Source organism: Portunus trituberculatus, chromosome 23, assembly GCF_017591435.1.
Source record: "Portunus trituberculatus isolate SZX2019 chromosome 23, ASM1759143v1, whole genome shotgun sequence".
In the NCBI taxonomy this organism is placed as follows: domain Eukaryota; kingdom Metazoa; phylum Arthropoda; class Malacostraca; order Decapoda; family Portunidae; genus Portunus; species Portunus trituberculatus.
The window spans coordinates 6,567,001-6,587,269 of NC_059277.1; the positions used below are offsets into that span (position 1 = coordinate 6,567,001).

The following is a 20,269-nucleotide window of genomic DNA, read 5'->3' on the forward strand; positions in this document are numbered from 1 at the left end:
AGGAAAGAAAGAAGGCAGATAAGATGGAGGGAGGGAGAAATGAAAGGTGGGAAGAAAAGAATGAAAGAAGGAAGGAAGGAAGGGAAGGAGGGGAGAGAGGAAAGGAAGGAAGGAAGGAAGGAAGGAAAGAAAGAAAGAAAGAAAGGAAGAAAAGAAAGAAAGGAAGAAAAAAATGAAGTAAGGAGCGAAATAAGGAAGAGCAGAACAGAGGCACTTTAACCACACTAGTACCATGACACACTCTCATATTTATTCTGCTTACTATTTGGTGATTTGATACACCTTAAGAAACTTATGTGAGGGATTGAAACAGTAGTAAAGACTCTAGCCATTAATCTTCTGACCTCCATAAACCCTTCCTAGTGCAGTTAAAATGGTCTAATCGTACGCAAATCTCAAAGTAAAAATGTGTCCCAGTATTGAAAGGGTTAATCACCTGCCAATAACAAAAAATACCTCATAAAACCATCCAAACAGGTAGAGGAGGCGAGATTGCTGGTACGGGGACATGGGTATCAGCTTCTCGTATACAAATTCTCCAGCAAGGAAATTGTACATTCATAAAAAAAACACTCAGATACTTAAAAAAAAAAAAAAGAAAAATAAGAACACTCAGATACTTAAAAAGAAAGAAAAATAAATAGATACTTAAAAAAAAACAAAAAAGAATAGTAAATACACTCAGATACTTAAAAAAAGAGAAAGAAAAATAGATACACTCAGATACTTAAAAAAAAAAGAAAAATAAGAACACTCAGATACTTAAAAAAAAAAGAAAAATAAATAGATACTTAAAAAAAAAACAAAAAAGAATAGTAAATACACTCAGATACTTAAAAAAAGAGAAAAATAGATACACTCAGATACTTAAAAAACAAAAAGAAGAAAAGAAAATTGTTGGTTAATTAATGAGATATTTTTTGTAGGTAATATTTAGTTTTTCCACATGCTCTACTTAATACTAATGCTAAAAAAAGAAGTGAATGTACGTGAATGTTATGACAGTGATGAATGTAGTAAACGAAGAAAGAGGAGGAGGAGGAGGAGGAGGAGGAGGAGGAGGAGGAGGAGGAGGAGGAGGAGGAGGAGGAGGAGGAAAATATTAAAGAAGAAGAAGAAGAAGAAGAAGAAGAAGAAGAAGAAGAAGAAGAAGAAGAAGAAGAAGAAGAAGAAGAAGAAGAAGAAGAAGAAGAAGAAGAAGAAGAAGAAGAAGAAGAAGAAGAAGAAGAAGAAGAAGAAGAAAGAAGAAGAAGGAGAAAGCGAAGAAAAACTTTTAAACAAAGAAGAAAAAAGGAGAAAGAGAAGAAATATTAAATGGAGAAGAAGAAGAAGAAGAAGAAGAAGAAGAAGAAGAAGAAGAAGAAGAAGAAGAAGAAGAAGAAGAAGAAGAAGAAGAAGAAAATATATCAAGTCTGAGTAAAGAAAACATAAAAAAGAAGATACATTTAAGAGAGAGAGAGAGAGAGAGAGAGAGAGAGAGAGAGAGAGAGAGAGAGAGAGAGAGAGAGAGAGAGAGAGAGAGAGAGAGAGAGAGAGAGAGAGAGAGAGAGAAAGAGAAAGAGAAAGAGAAGGAGATAAAGAGACAGAGACAGAGAAACAGAGATATGACAAAAAAAAAACAACAACAACCGGTATCAGCAATCATTTATTTATCCAGAAAACATGATCGGACGAAAAAAGAAGAAAAAGATAAAAAAAAAAAGCTCTTTATTTTTTCCCTGGTGACTGAGAAGCAGGTTATTCTTCACAAGCCATGTTTTTCCTACCTGGGGAAAGTAAGAGTTGATGAGAGGTAAAAGGAAAGTAATAGGAAAGAGTGTGAGGACTAACAGAGAGAGAGAGAGAGAGAGAGAGAGAGAGAGAGAGAGAGAGAGAGAGAGAGAGAGAGAGAGAGAGAGAGAGTTGACAATAATGATTTCAAGAACGTATTTCCAAGTCATTCCTTTATCGGTGCCCTCTCCTCCTCCTCCTCCTCCTCCTCTTCCTTCTCCTCCTCCTCCTTCACAACCTCCTTTCTCTTCCTCTTCCTCCTCTGGGCTGATGCTGCAATTTCTTCTTCCATTCCCCTCTCATGAAAAAAAGTGGCATGAAAGGAGATATTATGACGATTTTCCTCTCTCTCTCTCTCTCTCTCTCTCTCTCTCTCTCTCTCTCTCTCTGTAGCTTCGTCATGTCACCGTCGCAAACTAGGAGCAAAAATTATATGGAGTGTCAAGGAAATGAAAAGATTACACCGATTGTTTTTTTTCTCTCTCACTTTTTCTTCTCGCGTCGCAGGAAATGACTTGTTTGCGCATCATGGTTTTAAGATAAGTCCCCTCTCTCTCTCTCTCCACCATCATCACCACTAATACCACCACCACCACCACCACTTTATTATTCTCACAGACAATACAAAACACAAAACAAAAAAAACTTGAAACTTGCATAAAAGGTAGACAAGTTCACCAGTTCAGTGCCATTTAGAACACAACACTTGGACGACTACTCTACTGCACGAGTTAACCAGTACATATCTCTCAATTATTCATACCTCTCTCTGGCAAACTCTGGAACTCCCTGCCTGCTTCTGTATTTCCATCTTCCTACGACTTCACTTCATTTAAACCCCATCAGTATCATGACACGTTCTCTTATTCACTCTGCTTACTATGTGGTGATTTTATACAGCTTCAAGAATAGTGAAGACTCATGCCATTAATCTTCTGACCTCCACAGACCCTTCTAATGTCAATAAAATCGTTTAATCGTACCCAAAACTCAAGGTAAAAAAACGTCTCAGTACTGAATGGGTTAGAGGGAAGTTTCAAGACATTTATCCCTTTCTTTTGGCTAACTCTCGGACCTGTGATGGGATTAGCAAGTAAGTGGGGCTTTTTTTATTTATTTATCTTTTTTTGTTGCTCTTGGACAGCTTTCCCTTCTTACATGATAAAAAAGAAAAAAGAAAATGAGGCGGGGCAGGTAAGTAGGCTACGAGGCACTGGATATTCTGCAAAACGAGCAATATTTTGAGGTGAATACAAGCTACAGAATATTTCAAGTTACATGTTGCTCCCAGCCTATCCTAGAATTGAATCTCTGTCTGCATGCATAATTGTTCCTGGTATTTGCTCTTTATGTGACGGAGCAGTGAGTTTTATATAGTTTGTGCTTTTTTGTGGCTTTACTCTGCCAATTATTACCTCGAGACATTAAGTGAGTGTGTTGCTGTTAGTGTTCTGTTACCTGTCTGTCTGTTCTACTTCCGGCCTCATTTATCACTTACCTGCTTGCCTGTCGTCCTCCCCATCTCTCTCTCTCTTTCTTACACACACACACACACACACACACTCTCTCTCTCTCTCTCTCTCTCTCTCTCTCTCTCTCTCTCTCTCTCTAGCGAGATTTCGAAAATTTTTGCATATAACCACCAACGCGTAACATAAAATAGTTAATAATTGTCTAAGCCTTGTTTTAAGTAGACAGTTTTTCTACAACAATTTTTTTCTCCATTTTTGTTGCCCTTGGCCGGCTCCCACTCGTACATACAAAAAGAAACAGCAAGAATACAGATTTTCCTCACTTCTATCTCTATTGAAAGTCACGTGACACAAAAACTCTATAAGTGAAGTGGCAGAGCTGCGGGAACCAAGGAGGCGAAGTGGTCAATGTTACGTGTTAATGAATTCAAATGTACCTGTGAGAAGAACTTGGACATTTTCTTTACGCTTTCTTTTGGCGAGTTTTGAAGGCCGTGGGAGGCAGACACACCTTCGGGACTATTGAGGGAGAAATGAATACCGCTAGCAAGATAATCACTGGCGCCATTTGAAAGTTGAAATGAGTCAAAAACCAGGTGGAAACAGCCAGGCCGGACCGGTGCAATTGAGGTGACGTAAGGTGAGTGTAGCCTGTGTCCTTTCGTGTCACTACAATCACCTTCATCTTGTCCCTCCTCGCACCTTTTTATGGCACGTCAAAAGTTACATAAAATCACAAAACTGTATTACAAGAGACCTTAAGCTGATTGCTGGCTTGATTTCCACCATTGTGTTCTTTGGAGCTAATTATTTCAAAACTCTCTACGTGGGAAAAACAATGTATATATATATTGGACTGTTAGAGATACTGTTTCCATTCCTGTTGCTGTTGCTCGTGGTTCGTGTGTTTGTTATTAGTGTTGGTGGTGGTTATTCTGTTCCCGAGATTGTTCCAACATGATGTTCTTTGGTATTCAATAAATTCATTCAGCAACTTTGGCAAAATGAGAGAGAGAGAGAGAGAGAGAGAGAGAGAGAGAGAGAGAGAGAGAGAGAGAGAGAGAGAGAGAGAGAGAGAGAGAGAGAGAGAGAGAGAGAGAGAGAGAGAGAGAGAGAGAGAGAGAGAGAGAGAGAGCTTGTGGCTAATCCTTAGTTGGATTAGCCTTGGAAAACAGTCGTATTGAGAAAGCAAAGCGTTTCTGAATACGAACTCTCTCTCTCTCTCTCTCTCTCTCTCTCTCTCTCTCTCTCTCAATAAAAAAAACAATTCGACACGGGCCTCGTCTCGTAATATTCAGTTTTCGAGTCAAATGTCAAAATTCCACACAAAATGCAGGTGACTAAATGTCGTTCTTTTCTCTAATAAATTCCTGGCTGTTTTCCTCCGAGATTTCAAAAAAAAAAAAAAAAACATAATTAAGAAACTGCCAACACCGAACAATAGTTATAAAAGGAATTTCTTAATTTAAATCAGTGTTACGGAGGAGGAGGAGGAGGAGGAGGAGGAGGAGGAGGAGGAGGAGGAGGAGGAGGAGGAGGAGGAGAGAGAGAGAGAGAGAGAGAGAGAGAGAGAGAGAGAGAGAGAGAGAGAGAGAGAGAGAGAGAGAGAGAGAGAGAGAGAGAGAGAGAGAGAGAGAGAGAGAGAGAGAGAGAGAGAGAGAGAGAGAGAGAGAGAAAGAGAGAGAGAGAGACGATAGACAAGAGAAAAGTCGTGCCTTAAATTACCAGCTACACTTTTAATGGGGCGAGAGTCTAATGCATGCAAACTGGACCACGAGGAGAGCCAGAGAGTGAAAGCTTGAGGGTAGAAAGGTTTGCAGGGAGAGGGAATGAATGCCCCAAGCTTCGTTATCCCCTCGGAAGCGAATTAAAGGCTCGTATTCTCAAACATTTCTATACTTCACCGCCACTATTTCAAGAGGGTTTATCTAAATTTACACGAGTTTATTTTAAGGTGTTTTTTTTACGGTTCTAGAGGCAGAGTGGCAAGATTTCTACATTATTAACTGGAGATATACACTTGAAAACATCGCTTGTCGTCTCTGTGGCCTTGGAAAATAGTCGTGGTGAGACAGAAAAGCGTTTCAGAATGTGGACCTAATATACCAACACACACACACACACACACACACACACACACACACACACACACACACACACACCTCCAACACTCACCTACCCACACTACGACAGAAGGAAACCAAAAGAGAAAATATCAAAATACCAAACACTCAAGTCAAAATATGTATGAATGTTTGTCTGTGCTCGCCAATCACATAATCAACCAGTCTATCTATCTATCTATCTATCTGCCTATCTAAGCATCACACACACATACACACGCATATACACACACTACGTTTTTTACCACCAGGCAGCGTCCATTCCCATAAACGTTCGGCCTTCACTGAACAATAATTTAGAGGCGAGAGGTTAGAGGAGTCCAGAGCGAGAGAGAAAAGTGAAAGTATAAGTTAGAAGACCAGAGAGAGAGAGAGAGAGAGAGAGAGAGAGAGAGAGAGAGAGAGAGAGAGAGAGAGAGAGAGAGAGAGGGGATATAGGACATAATCACATGAGTACAGTGAAAAGGAAAGGAAGAGAAAGTTGAAGGACAGACTATGGGGAGAGGAGGAGGAGGAGGAGGAGGAGGAGGAGGAGGAGTGGGGGAAAGGAGGAGGAGGAGGAGGAGGAGGAGGAGAAAGTGAAGGAGACAGAAAGGGAAAGGAAAGCCGCCTTCAAAATGCACGAAAATATCTCCACATCCTCCTCCTCCTCCTCCTCCTCCTCCAACTCCTCCTCCACTCTTCTCTCCACAGCCAAGCAACCTCCACATTGCGAGCACCACCACCATCACCACCGACCCCTTTCTCCACCACCACTACTATTACCACGCACCACGCCTTCCACATGACTTCAGCTGGTCCACCTTTCCCACTTGTATCACACACGCACACACACACACACACACACACACACACACACACACACACACACACACACAAGGATCTATTTCAACCTCGTCACAGCTCAAAACTATCAGGAAAGCCAATAGCAATGTGTGAAATCTTTATGAACATCAACAATACAACGAAAAAGAACAGTTTGCCGATTTCTTCCCAGCGCAACAGGTAAAGATATCGTAGAGTGATTGGTGATTAACTCCTTCAGTACTGGGACGCATTTTACCTTGAGTCTTGGGTTTGATTATACGACTTTATTGACATCAGGGAGAGTCTATGAAGGTCAGAAGATTAATAGCTACAGTTTTCACTATTTTTAACTCCTTCAGTACTGGGCCGCATTTTTATCTTGAGTTTTCAGTATGATTAGACGATCTTTTTGACATCAAGAAGGGTCTATGTAGGTCAGAAAATGAATGGTCACAGTCTTTACTTATTTAACTCCTTCGGTACTGGGACGCATTTTCTACCTTGAGTTTTGGATGTAACGATACGATTTTATTGACTTGAGGGAGAATCTATGGAGGTCAGAAGATTAATGGCTGGAGTCTTCACTATTCTAATCCCCCACACACAAGTTTCTGAAGCTGTATGAAATTTAAAAATAGTAAGCAGAATGAATATGGAAACGCGTCATGGTACTGAAAGGGTTAAGGAAAGGTGTAGCAGGTAGCAGTGAAATGGATAATATTAATCTACTACGTATATTTCATCTGTATGTATATCCTGACCAGTTTAACGTCTTCAGTACCATGACACGTTTACAAACCTACTCTGCCTACTATTTGGCGATTTTAAACAGCTTCAGAAACTTACGTGGGAATTAAAATAGTGAAGATCGTGGTTATTAATCTTCTGACCACCATAGATCCTTCCTAATGATAAATAAAATCATCTAATCAAAATTCAAGGTAAAAATGCATCCCAGTACTGAAGGGGTTAACAGTTATGCGTCCTTGACAAACTCATTAGCGAGGAGCATCACAACAGAACCGCGACTTGAGGACACTCTTAATAGACTCTCTGGCGTTCTCGGAGGTTAAAAAATTCAGTCCTCTAGACAACATAAACCTTCACTTCAATTATATTCCTTCCTCCTCCTATCAACACTTTTATTCTCATCCTCTTCTTTTCCTTCTCTTATTATCATTGTTGTTATTGCTACTGTTCTTGTACTTGTTTTATTGTTGTTCTTCTTCTCCCTTCTCCTCCTCCTCCTCCTCCTCCTCCTCCTCCTCCTCCTCCTCCTCCTCCTCCTCCTCCTCCTTCCTCCTCTGTGGTCAACTCAAATTCTCACGGGAATAACAACATGAAAGGTCAACCACATTTTAAGGTCAAATTTCGAGGGAAAGTCAAGAGAGAGAGAGAGAGAGAGAGAGAGAGAGAGAGAGAGAGAGAGAGAGAGAGAGAGAGAGAGAGAGAGTTAGGGTAGCTTACGTTAGATTAGGTTAAGCTAGTGTGTATGTGTGTGTGTGTGTAGAAGACCCTATTTATGTACGTATGTATAAACGTATGTACTTATCTATGTACGTATGTATGTATGTATGTATGTATGTATGTATGTATGTAGGTGTGAAGAGGCAAACGGACAGACCTTAACCTTTCTCACTCTAACTTAACTTTTCTTACCATTCACGGAGAGAGAGAAAGGAGCAAGGTCGCTGGGAGGGGGAAGGGGCTGGGTGCTGGAGTGCCTTTGTAATGATGCAGAGAGGAGAGAGCAGGAGGAGGAGGAGGAGGAGGAGGAGGAGGAGGAGGAGGAGGAGGAGGAGGAGGAGGGTCGTAGTGAGAGTTAGAGTGAAGCGATGCGTTCCTCAGCTTTCAGTATTCGATCTCTTCTCCATCCGAGCGGTACGGGTGGTCACTCAGTCCCTTGGTTGGTCAGTATCAGTCCCACACGCCTCCCCGCCACGCCTCCACGCCACGCCTCCACGCAGTCACGCCGCCACGCCACTGTGTTAGGTGTCAGCCACGCCACGTCCGTCATCCACACTCCGTCACCATTCTTGTTATCTCATTTTTCACAGTTTCTCTTTTTCCTGAACCGTTTCACTATTTTTCGTTATCTCTTTTGGTTTCGTCATGTTGTTATCACTTATTCTTTTCCTTCACTTCTTTTTCTGTCGTTCATTTTCGTTTTAACACTTCCATTTCGTTAACATTATCTTTTTTTCCGTCTTGTCTTCTTGTTTTATCATTTTTATCTCTGTTGCTTCCATTACTCGTCCAATTATCATTCTCTCCCCATCTTTTCCACATCGTTGACTTCATTATTGCATCACGGTTACCTATGTCATTATTGTCAGTCCCTTCCACCGCAGAACAGCACCGTCATGGTTCGGAATTACCATAACTTTCTCGCCTCATCACCTAAAGCCACCGTGCAGAGTCATAAGTCCTCAACAATAACAATAACAAGAGTATCACTGTCACCACCACACACTCAACATAATACTTTTAACAGCTACAAAAATAGTGAATATTACTTCTCTTCCTCTCCTTCCTTTCTTTCTTATTATTCTTCTTGTTCTTGTTCTTGTTGTTGTTGTTGTTCTTCTTCTTCTTTTTCCTCCTCCTCCTCTTTCTCCTCCTCTTCCTCCTTCTCCTCCTCCTTTTCCTCCTCCTCCTTCTTCTCCTCCTCTTCCTCCTCCTCCTCCTCTTCTTCCTACTCAATGACAAAAAGAATAATAGCAAAGACAACACCAACACTTCACATTCATCACCATCATCACCACTACCAGCACCATTGCACCATAACATCCCTCCTCATCACCATCATAATCATCACCATCACTTTTATTCATTAATTCCCAAATCTTTAAACACCATGATCATCACCACTGAATCTCCTCATCATCACTGGGATTAGACTTTCACTATCCAATTCCAACGCCGCCACCACCACCACCACCACCACCCACCACCACCATCATTGCTTCTTTTATTTTTCATCATTCTGTCATCACTGTAAGAAAAGACAAGATGGTGAGGCTTTCTAATCTTCAAAACGTGGGGTCATGTGTGGTGTTTTGTGTGCACAGCTGACGCACACACACACACACACGGACACGCACACGCACGCACACACACGGAAACGCACTACACAAACACAAATATCAACAAAAACTCACAAACAATACCACAATTCTCTTACAATAACACACACACACACACACACACACACACACACACACACACACACACACACACACACACACACACACACAGAAACCCTCCTCCACCCACAAACACACATAGTCAAGTCAACATTACCTCAAAACACGGAGATTTAGCACACGAAGGAAAGGAGATGCACTTGTTTTTTTTACTCCAGTCACCCCTGCAGCCTCACGCAAACCAAGAAAAACGGAGTGACAGTGAGAGTGAGTGCAGAGGCTTCCCAACACACCACCACACCACTCCACTGTCTCCTCTCCTCCGCTTTGCACGAGAACACGAAGAGGTGGAGAAGGAGAGGGAGAGACAGAATGAAGCTAAGAGAGTAAGAGTGACAGTGAATGGAATAAGAAAAGAAAGTGGGAAGTGTGATTTTTCTAGTGTTTCTTCTAGGCATCGTGAGTGGTCGAAATAACATGATAACAATGGAAAGATAAGCAAGACACGGATAAACCAAGTGAGAGAAGTGAAAGAGGAACAGTATACAGGTGAACGAACTGACAGAGACGAAGGAAGAGAGAGAGAAAAAAAAATTAGAAAGGAGAAGCAAACGAAAGAAAGAAGAATTTAAAAGACTCGTTAAAGAGAAAGCATTAAGATGAAGGTAAGTTATATTTGAGCTCTCTGTAGTGTCATTCTTATTTACATGTCCTGTTTAAATTAACGTATTTCCTTTTTACGCTTCATGACTTCACTATTTCTTTTTCTTTACTGGTTCGCGCGCTTTCTCCTGTCCAGTGCTTGCTCTCCAGTGTTTGTTGCTCTTCTTTCGTAAGGTGGAGCTGACGTTACGGGCTTTGAAATGAGATAGTGATCGTTCTCATTGACAGTTTGCTTCTTGTTACCTATGCTGGTTAGAATTATGAGCATTTTTTGTGTGTCTGTATTCAGTATAGTCAATTTTTGTTTGATTTAATCTACTACTATTATTACTACTACTTCTACTACTATTATTACTACTACTACTATTACTGCTATTACTATTACAACTACTACTACTACTACTACTACTACTACTACTACTACTTCTTGTTCTTGTTCTTCTTCTTCTTCTTGTTATTGTTCTACTACTACTACTACTACTACTACTGCTACTACTAGAACAACAACAACAACAACAACAAATGCTGCTACTACTACTACTACTACTACTACTACTACTACTACTACTACTACAACAACAACTACTACTACTACTACTACTGCAACAACAACAATAACAACTACAACTGCTACTACTGCTACAAAATTATTACTATTACACCACACTCACGCACGGCTACACACACACACACACACACACACACACACACACACACACACACACACACACACACACACACACACACACACACACACACACACACACAGTTGAACATCGAGTCAGCTGAACTTTCTGGGTCCTCACACTGGGCGCTGTCACTTTCTCTTAATTGAAACACTGTCGGCTCTCTAAATACCCAACCAGCGACCCGGCGTCTCCACCAGCACGCCCCGGCGCACCTTTACCTCCAGTACTCCACGTAGAATGCCATAATGACGCATCAGTGTAGAGATATTAGGAGTAAAGGGCGTGCATGTGATCGATGCTAAATTAACCTTACTGCTTGTGGTGATGATAGTGTTGGTAGTAGTAGTAGTAGTAGTAGTAGTAGTAGTACAGTAGAAAGAGATGAAAATACTAAGATACGAAAGCAAAATACTAAAAGGAAAGAGAGAGAAAGGAGAGAGAGAGAGAGAGAGAGAGAGAGAGAGAGAGAGAGAGAGAGAGAGAGAGAGAGAGAGAGAGAGAGAGAGAGAGCAAGGAAGGGATGACTAGTGACCGTGGATGATTTCATGACACGGAAATAAGAAACAATGGAAGGCAGAAGCGTCCATTGAAGGGTGGATATAATCACACACACACACACACACACACACACACACACACACACACACACACACACACACATACACACACGAGAGAGAGATAGACACAAAAACAAGGGACAGTCAGCTTTCTAACGTGTTTATAAGACAAGCTACAAACTCCCCACCAGTAGAGATGGAAGGCGAAGAAGGAGGAATGGAAATATTGCAACACGAAAAGAAGGAAGAAACGAAGAACACTGGAATGAATGAGAAGATGGAAAAGTGGGAAGTAAAGGTTAAGTTGAAGGAAATGAACGTGTGTGTGTGTGTGTGTGTGTGTGTGTGTGTGTGTGTGTGTGAAGACCAAAAATAAGGAAAAGAAGGACCATATATATATTTTATATCATCACCACTATCACCACCACCACCACCACCACCACCACCATGACTAAAAGAAGAAAAAAAAAAAAAAAAAAAAAAAAAAAAAAAAACAATACTGAGGTCAACAGACAACATTTGCTACTAAAAATTACTACTTCATTATCACGACTACTACTACGACTACTTTTTTGGTGCCTGTCTACCTGCCTTTCCCTCCTTCCACCACAATCACCACCACCACCACCACCACCACCACCACCACGTCCTACATCAGCTGCACCCTTCACTTTTTCTTGCATTCTATCACTCTTCCTGTGTGTGTGTGTGTGTGTGTGTGTGTGTGTGTGTGTGTGTGTGTGTGTGTGTGTGTGTGTGTGTGTGTGGGTATCTCGACAACACATGCAGGCCGTACAGGAAACGTTCATCCGGTTCTAATTCCGGGAAAGAAGCAAAGAAGCAAAAGTCAAAGCAACACACACACACACACACACACACACACACACACACACACACACAGCCTTTTCCTTCCCTGTGTGTGTGTGTGTGTGTGTGTGTCTACCTGTCCGTCTGTCTGTCTGTGTGCATGTCACCTTTACCGTACTAAAACCAATCTCACGTTTACAACCTCCATTATCGTCTAAACCCACCTCTTTCTCCCTCTCTTTCCCTTCCTATCACTTCCTTCCCACCTGTCTCAACCCTTTCAATCCTGAGACGCATTTTTACCATGATTTTGGGTATGATTAGACGATTTTATTTACATTCTAGCGTCTATGGAGGCCAAAAAATTAACGGCCGGAGTCTTCACTATTCTAACACGTTACATAAGTCTCCCAAGCTGTATAAAATCACCAAATAGTAAGCAGAATGAATATGAAAAACGCGAAATGGTACTGAAGGAATTAATCGCAACCAAACCAGTCTATCAAGTCTATCAAGTCATGACATCCACTTCTCTAATACCCGCTCCCTTCCTTCCCTCTCCCTCTCCTTTCCTTCACCCGCCACGCACCTGCTCCAGCGAGTCATGGTTAGCTAAGAGGGCGGGAAGCTGCAGTTTGTGAAAGGGAAAGGCGGCGATGAACTGAATATCTACGTGAACTAGTTATCTTGTGCGTGTGAAGGAGAGAGAGAGAGAGAGAGAGAGAGAGAGAGAGAGAGAGAGAGAGAGAGAGAGAGAGAGAGAGAGAGAGAGAGAGAGAGAGAGAGAGAGAGAGTATTCCTAATTAGTCACCCTTTATGTAGATATGATCACTATTGTTACTGCATTCAAATTCCCTTCCATGTGCTACAACGAGGAGGAGGAGGAGGAGGAGGAGGAGGAGGAGGAGGAGGAGGAGGAGGAGGAGGAGGAGGAGGAGGAGGAAGAGAGGAGGAGGAGGAGGAAGAGGAGGTGGTGGTGGTGGTGGGTGGTGGTGGTGGTGGTGAAAAAGAATCATGAATAAATGCAAAGGAAGAACAAACAGCAGAGAGAGAGAGAGAGAGAGAGAGAGAGAGAGAGAGAGAGAGAGAGAGAGAGAGAGAGAGAGAGAGAGAGAGAGAGAGAGAGAGAGAGAACCTACAAAAACTAAACTAACACTTATGAAGCACAGGAAAAAATATATAATGAGCTAAAACAAAAGCAAAACTAGAAAAAGAAAAAGAAAAAAGAAAAAAAGAAAGAAAAAAAAACAGGTGAAGGCAAGAATCACTAATACAAACTAGAATGAAAGAAAAAAAAAGAGAAAAATAAATGAAAGAAAGAATAATAAAAAAAACAAAAATATGAAAGTAAGACAGAAAAGAAATCATGAGAAAAAAACAACAACTATTAATAGAAGCATAAAAACACACAACCTCTCTCTCTCTCTCTCTCTCTCTCTCTCTCTCTCTCTCTCTTCAAAAATGACCCGGATATATGAATTACTTGGAGCGAAAGGAAAGATTGAGGAGGAGGAGGAGGAGGAGGAGGAGGAGGAGGAGGAATGTTGAAGGCGGGAGGGGAAGGGAGAGATAGGAGGAAAGGAAGGGGGGATGGGGGGAGTGGAGGTGAGAGGAGGGAAGTGTGTCGCTAAGGTGGGGCAGGTGAAGGGTGCTGGGGAGGGAGGGGAGAAGGGAGGGAGTCGAAGATGGGAAGGGAGGGAGTGTGTCAGAGTGAAGGACGGGGGTGAAGGGAGAGGATGGGAGGGAGAGAAGTGGAGGAGGGAGGGGGATGGGAAGGGAAGGAAGGGTATCAGAGAGGTGGAGGAAAGGGAAGGGAGAGAGGAAGTGAGGAAGGGAGGGGAAGGGAGGGAGGAAGTGGGAGAGGGACGGGGGAAGGGAGGGAGGGAGTGGAGGAGAGAGTCAAATTGAAGGAGAGAAGGGGAAGGGAGGGAGTCACAGTGGAGGGAAGGGAAGGGAAGGGAGGAAGGGGGAAGAGAGCACGGTAGGAGGGAATGGAGAGAAAGAAGGAGGAAGAATCTGGTTAGTATTTCCTTCTTTTTAGTTAATTTTCTTTCTTTCTTCTCTCTTCTTTCCTTCTTTGCTTTCCTGCCTTCCTTCACGGCTATGTGTGCGTGCGTGTGTGCGTGCGTGCGTGTGACTAGACAAGCAAACACACACACAGATGAAGACAAGCAATTAAGACAAAGAAGACAGCAAACAGAAGACAGGAAATAAGAACAAGACAATAAAGTTTAAATAGAAAGAACACACACAATTAGAAAGGCGATCCAGCAGGCCACAGCAGACACGTGTGACCAGTGACTGCTCCAGAGTAAACAAACCAGGATGCACCACAAAGGAGAGTCACTTTAGGAGAGCAAGCAACATAACATATCGAAGGGAAAAAAAGAAGAAAAAATAACAAGGCAAAAATAAGATCAATCAATTAATCTTGTTCCTTGTAATGGATGAAGAAGTAAGAACAAAGTGACCAGTTTCTAATCAGTTGTTGTTTTTTATTGATTCAACCATCACTCTCTTATTAATTATTGGATGGTATTCTTTTCCGGCGAATAATGAGTGCAGCTTTGTGATTGGAAAAAAAAAGAGAGAGACGTAGACGAATAAATAAATGAATAAATGAAAAGACAATTAATAAGAATGTCCCGATGAGGAAAACACGGAAGTTTGTAGGAAGAGGAAAAGGAAAAGGAGAAAGAGAGGAATATATGAAAGAAGAGAAAAGATGCATGAAAGAGGAAGAACAGGAAGAGAAGGAGAGGGAAGAAGTTATAATAAATTAGTAAGTAAGAAGGAGGCAGTACACACCTGCCGAGACGCTAATTACTCCCAGTGAGGTGTAATAGCACTGGTTCAGACGGTGTTGTGAACTTACCATTAAAGCTGTGACCTCACTAAATGTTTCCCTCTGTATCTCACAACACAAGGGGGCAGTCACAGCTTGCCCTTCAAACACAACTATCCTCCTTCACATAACACAACATGCACCTACAAAACACATACATTTTTCACTCAAGTATTTAGAATCGAAAAAGTAAAGAAAATTATGACTCCTATATCACTTTTAAAAATGAAGTGTACTTTGAGTGTAGATTTGATACCCACAATATCACCTTCTTCATTCCAAAAGGGTGTGATGCGGACAGATATACCTTTGTCTACATTTGTAAGTGTACATTTGTAAGGGAAGAATAAAGGTTAGGTTAGGTTAAGTTAATTTTTGTTAGATTAAGTTAGGTTAGATTATAAATCATTATTTCATCACTAAAAATACACCTTGTACACTCTTTCTGAACCCGTTTCTTGGGAGAGTGTACCAGCCAGGGAGTTAGTTGAGGGACTGGACACTAAGTGGGGATTTTTTTTTTATTTCTTTCGAGAGTGTACGAACCAAGGATTTAATTGAGGGATTGGAAACTAAGTGGGCATTTTTTTTTATTTGGAGAGTGTACCAGCCAAGGATTTAATTGAGGGACTGGGAAAAAAGTAAGGATTTTTTTTTCATTAATTTCTTTAGAGAGTGTACCAGCCAGGGATTTAATTGAGAGATTGCAAACTAAGTGGGCATTTTTTATTAATTTCTTTGGAGAGTGTACCAGCAAAGGATTTAATTGAGGGACTGGAAACTAAGTGGGCCTTTTACTTATTTATCTATCTATTTTTGTCGCCCTTAGCCAGCTTCCCCCTCTTACATAAAAAAGATTAGGCAACACACTAAGTCCTGAGCAGAGAAGCAATGACACAGCTGACCGCCACATGTGCACCTGAGGCAAATGACGCCACGAACAGGTGCAGGGGAAAGGTGGACCAAATTAATGAGGATAATTACCTATTTTTAAACCAGCCTGATTATGTCATACCAGGAAACAGTGTAGGTATGTAGTCAGTCTCTCTCTCTCTCTCTCTCTCTCTGGCACGTCTATTTCTTCCGGGTAATTTAATCACGGAAAAGACGAAAGGAAAGGAAAAGTGAAGGTGCTGAAGAGGAGGAGGAGGAGGAGGAGGAGGAGGAGGAGGAGGAGGAGGAGGAGGAGGAGGAGGAGGAGGAGGAGGAGGAAATACCAATCCACTTTTAAATCCTTTCCATTACTGACCTATTTTGTTCCCGCCTTCTTTCCCCTCTACACTGCCTTCTCTCTCTCTCTCTCTCTCTCTCTCTCTCTCTCTCTCTCTCTCTCTCTCTCTCTCTCTCTCTCTCTCTCTCTCTCTCTCTCTCTCCTATCCGTTACCTTTTAATTTCGTTTTCTTTATTTTCTTTATTTCTTTGTTGTTTCTTGTTTTCAGTTTCTTCTTCCAATTGTTATTTATTTATTTATCTATTCATTCATGTATTCCTTCTTTCTCTTTCTCTTTCTCCCTCTCCTTCTTTACTCTCATTTTTTTTATAAGTTGTGTTTCTCTCTCTCTCTCTCTCTCTCTCTCTCTCTCTCTCTCTCTCTCTCTCTCTCTCTCTCTCTCTCTCTCTCTCTCTCTCTCTCTCTCTCTCTCTTCTTCTTTCCTCTTTCTATTCACTTTTCTTCTTTTCTCTTTCTATCTCTCTTTTCTCCTTTTCTCTTGCATGGTATTATTGTTTTCTCTCTTCTTCCTATTTCCTCCCTCTCTCCTCTTTTCCTTCTTCTTCTTTCCTCTCTCCTCCTTCTCTTCTGTCTTCTTCCTACATCTTTCTTTTCTTTTCCCTCCTCTCTCTACCTCTCTTCCCTCTCTCTTTCTTTTTCTCCCTTCCTCGCTCTTCTTTCTCTTCTCATTTTCTCCTCTATGCTATTTCTGTCTTCTTCCTCTCGTACCTCTGTTCATTAATTTGTCTTTTTTTCATTTTCTTCTTATTTTCTTTTCTTCTTCATTTTCTCCCTTCTTCCATATTCTTTCTCCTTCTGTCTTCGTCTTTCGTTGCCTCTATCTATCAAAATGTCCTTCTTTCATTTTTCTCTCCCTCTTCTTCTCTCTCTCTCTCTCTCTCTCTCTCTCTCTCTCTCTCTCTCTCTCTCTCTCTCTCTCTCTCCACGGTTAAAATAGTTCATAGGGCGGACGGCAGCTGGTGTCTGGCTGTGGCTGGCCTGTCTGTTGCAACCTAGCGTCACTTTCTCACTTTCACTGTCTGACAATGCCCCGAGCAGTGCCCACACACACACACACACACACACACACACACACACACACACACGTTTAATTTCGTCCACACTGCTAGATTGACTCATGTTTTCCAAGTTCTTTTTCTCTTCCTCCTTTCCCAAACAATTTCATTTCTCGCCTCGTGTTTCTTTTTCTTATTCTCTCTCTCTCTCTCTCTCTCTCTCTCTCTCTTTTCTTCTATTCCCTCCTTTATTTCATCCTCTTCAGCGTAACAATTGCATTCGTGGATAGCAAGAGAGAGAGAGAGAGAGAGAGAGAGAGAGAGAGAGAGAGAGAGAAAGTACGTAGTAAGAACAGCGGACCTAAAGATCAGAGAAAACCAAGTCGAAAGATTATAAAAGAAAATGGACGCGACCTTTATGGAGGGATGACTAACCTATATTTTGCCTTCCCCGTCCCCGGCCCCCCCCCACACACATCCTTTCTTGCAAACAGTTTAGCAGAGTTTATTAATTGTTGTCCATATTTCAGATTGCGTGGGTGGTGTGTGTGTAGCAGCGTGGGCGGCATGGGCGGCAGCAGCACCCACAAAAAACAGTAAGTCTATCATTCTGTGAAATAAGAAAAAGAATACGTGATACTTGAAAATGTAATTAAATGAGAGAGAGAGAGAGAGAGAGAGAGAGAGAGAGAGAGAGAGAGAGAGAGAGAGAGAGAGAGAGAGAGAGACATACAGACACAAACACAGACACAGACACACAGGTAATGGTTGGCAGGTGTGACTATATTAACCCCTTCAGTACTGGGACGCATTTTTACCTTGAGTTTTGGATACGATTAGATTACGATTTTACTGACATTAGGAAGTGCCTATGGATGTTAGATGATTAATGGCTAGAATCCTCATTATTTTCGTCCCTCCCACATGAGTTTCTGAAGCTGTAAGCAGAATGAATAGGTAAACGCGTCATGGTACTCAAGGGGTTAATGATTTCAAAGGTAGAAATTATAAAGAGTGAAATTTGAGACTGAGAACTGAGAGAGAGAGAGAGAGAGAGAGAGAGAGAGAGAGAGAGAGAGAGAGAGAGGCGTGCTGTTCTCTCTCTCTCTCTCTAAGCCTTAAAATGTGGCTCAGTACTATTCAAACGAGAAAGTGACGTTCTTGAAAGTGACTATAGAAGGATTAGCACTTTTTCGGTTAGATAACTGTGTCAGGGACTGTGTGTGTGTGTGTGTGTGTGTGTGTGTGTGTGTGTGTGTGTGTGTGTGTGTAACTGAACTGTGTATATTGTGTACGTGTTCATTTGTGTGTGTGTGTGTGTGTGTGTGTGAAAGTAAACATTGACGTGTGTGTGTGTGTGTGTGTGCGTGTGTGTGTGTGTGTGTTGTCATACATAGGTGTGAGAGAGTGTGGGTTGCAGAATGATGGTGGTGGTGGTGGTGGTGGTGGTGGTGGTGGTGGTGGGCAGTATTACCAGCACCACCACCCATGACAGCTCCGGCGCTGAACAAACACCTTGCTTTCCTGCACAAGACAATCGCAAGAGTCACGGCGTCTTGCTAATCACCACTTATGGGTCCCTGAAAGCCTTGACAGTCCCATCTTCCTTGACTCGCCTTTCCTTCACCTCACCAAACCCTTTCACTCAATCCTTACAATGTTGAAGTCATAACACAGTGAAAGTACTAATAAAAAGGGTCCTCTTGCTGACATCTAGGAATTGCGTCTTATTGTACTATCAGTCTTGCATTTCATTTGTCACCAGCAGCATTTTAACCCCCTTCAGTACTATGACGCGTTTTCATATTCATTCTGGTTACTATTTGGTGGTTTTATACAGCTTCAGAAACTCATGTCAGGATTAGAATAACGAAGACTGTGGCTATTAATCTTCTGACCGCCATAGACCCTTCCTAATATCGATAAGAATGGTCTAATCGCACTCAAAACTCAAGGTAAAAATGTGTCCCAGTATTGAAGGGTAAGAGGGAGGTTTCAAGACATTTATCCCGTTTTGGCTAACTCTCCCGACACTGTTCGCGACTGGCATCTCAGTGGGCCTTCTTGTTGAGTCGTTTTTGTTGCCCTTAGCCAATTTTCCTCTCTTACTCTTACATACGACAAAGAAATCGCTCATATACGTACATAGGAAAAGAAGGAGATTAAGTTTGATCATAAGGTCTAAAGAAAATGTGATAAGCGGTCAGTTTTACATTACAAGGCTGCTCTTCAATGTTAGCCTTGCCACCTCCCATCGCCATGCATAGATTGATCCACACTCTTCTTCCAATGTCTGCGCTGAATCTACTCACTAAGGCTCGTATTCTTAAACACTTCTGCGCTTCACCTTCCACTATTTCAAGAGGGTTTATTTAAATTTACACGAGTTCTTTAAGGCGTTTTTACGGTTCTAGAGGCAGAAACACTTTTGAAAACCACGCTAATCATCCCTATAGCCTTGGAAAATAGTCGTGGTGAGAGAGAAAAGCGTTTCGATGCAAGTTTTATAGTTCTAGAGGCCGAGTGACAAGTTTTCTACCATATCAACTGGAGAAACACTCTTGAAACCTCGCTAATCATCTCTGTGGCCTTGGAAAACAGTCGTGGTGAGAGAACAAAGCGTTTTTGAATACGGACTAAATCTAAACCACTCATCAACACCTCTCTTGGAAACTGACACTGTATTTCATGGTATGCAAAGATGGTTACCACTGTGAAGGCGGGAGTGGTGGAGTGACTAAGAAAACAGTGACGAGTCTAGAGTATTGAGAGAGCAAGACGTGTATTGTGTGGTGTATTGTGTTGGCGTGACGTTTAGTATTGTGTAGGCAGAGAGGCATTGTGACGTGAAAGGCTGCCAGGTTGTTGGTGTCACAGGAAATGCGATTCACAAAGACACTTTTCTATATGGTAATGAAGAACTGACGAAGACAACAGCGATGAGAGAGAAGATAGAAATGAAGATGATAGACTGATAAGGTGAAGGTGAACCTCTTTAGAAAGGCAAAACGACCAGAGAGAGAGAGAGAGAGAGAGAGAGAGAGAGAGAGAGAGAGAGAGAGAGAGAGACTGTCTTAGGGTTAGAAAATGAAAGTAAAAGATATAGAGTATCATATGATGCCGGAAAGGAAGGAAGGAAGGAAGGAAGGAAGGAAGGAAGGAAG

The 20,269-nt window shown here is 41.8% G+C and overlaps 1 protein-coding gene across 1 annotated transcript in view; it reads left to right on the plus strand.

The window, feature by feature from the left end:
- The first annotated feature begins 8,007 nt into the window (after window positions 1-8,007).
- LOC123507613 (uncharacterized PE-PGRS family protein PE_PGRS10-like) overlaps window positions 8,008-20,269 on the plus strand; it is a 17,407-nt gene continuing 5,145 nt past the window's right edge. The window contains exons 1-3 of the mRNA XM_045260627.1: window positions 8,008-8,164; window positions 9,978-9,983; window positions 17,636-17,701. Coding sequence (XP_045116562.1) covers window positions 8,008-8,164; window positions 9,978-9,983; window positions 17,636-17,701 — 229 coding nt within the window. The remainder of the gene's footprint in view (window positions 8,165-9,977; window positions 9,984-17,635; window positions 17,702-20,269) is intronic.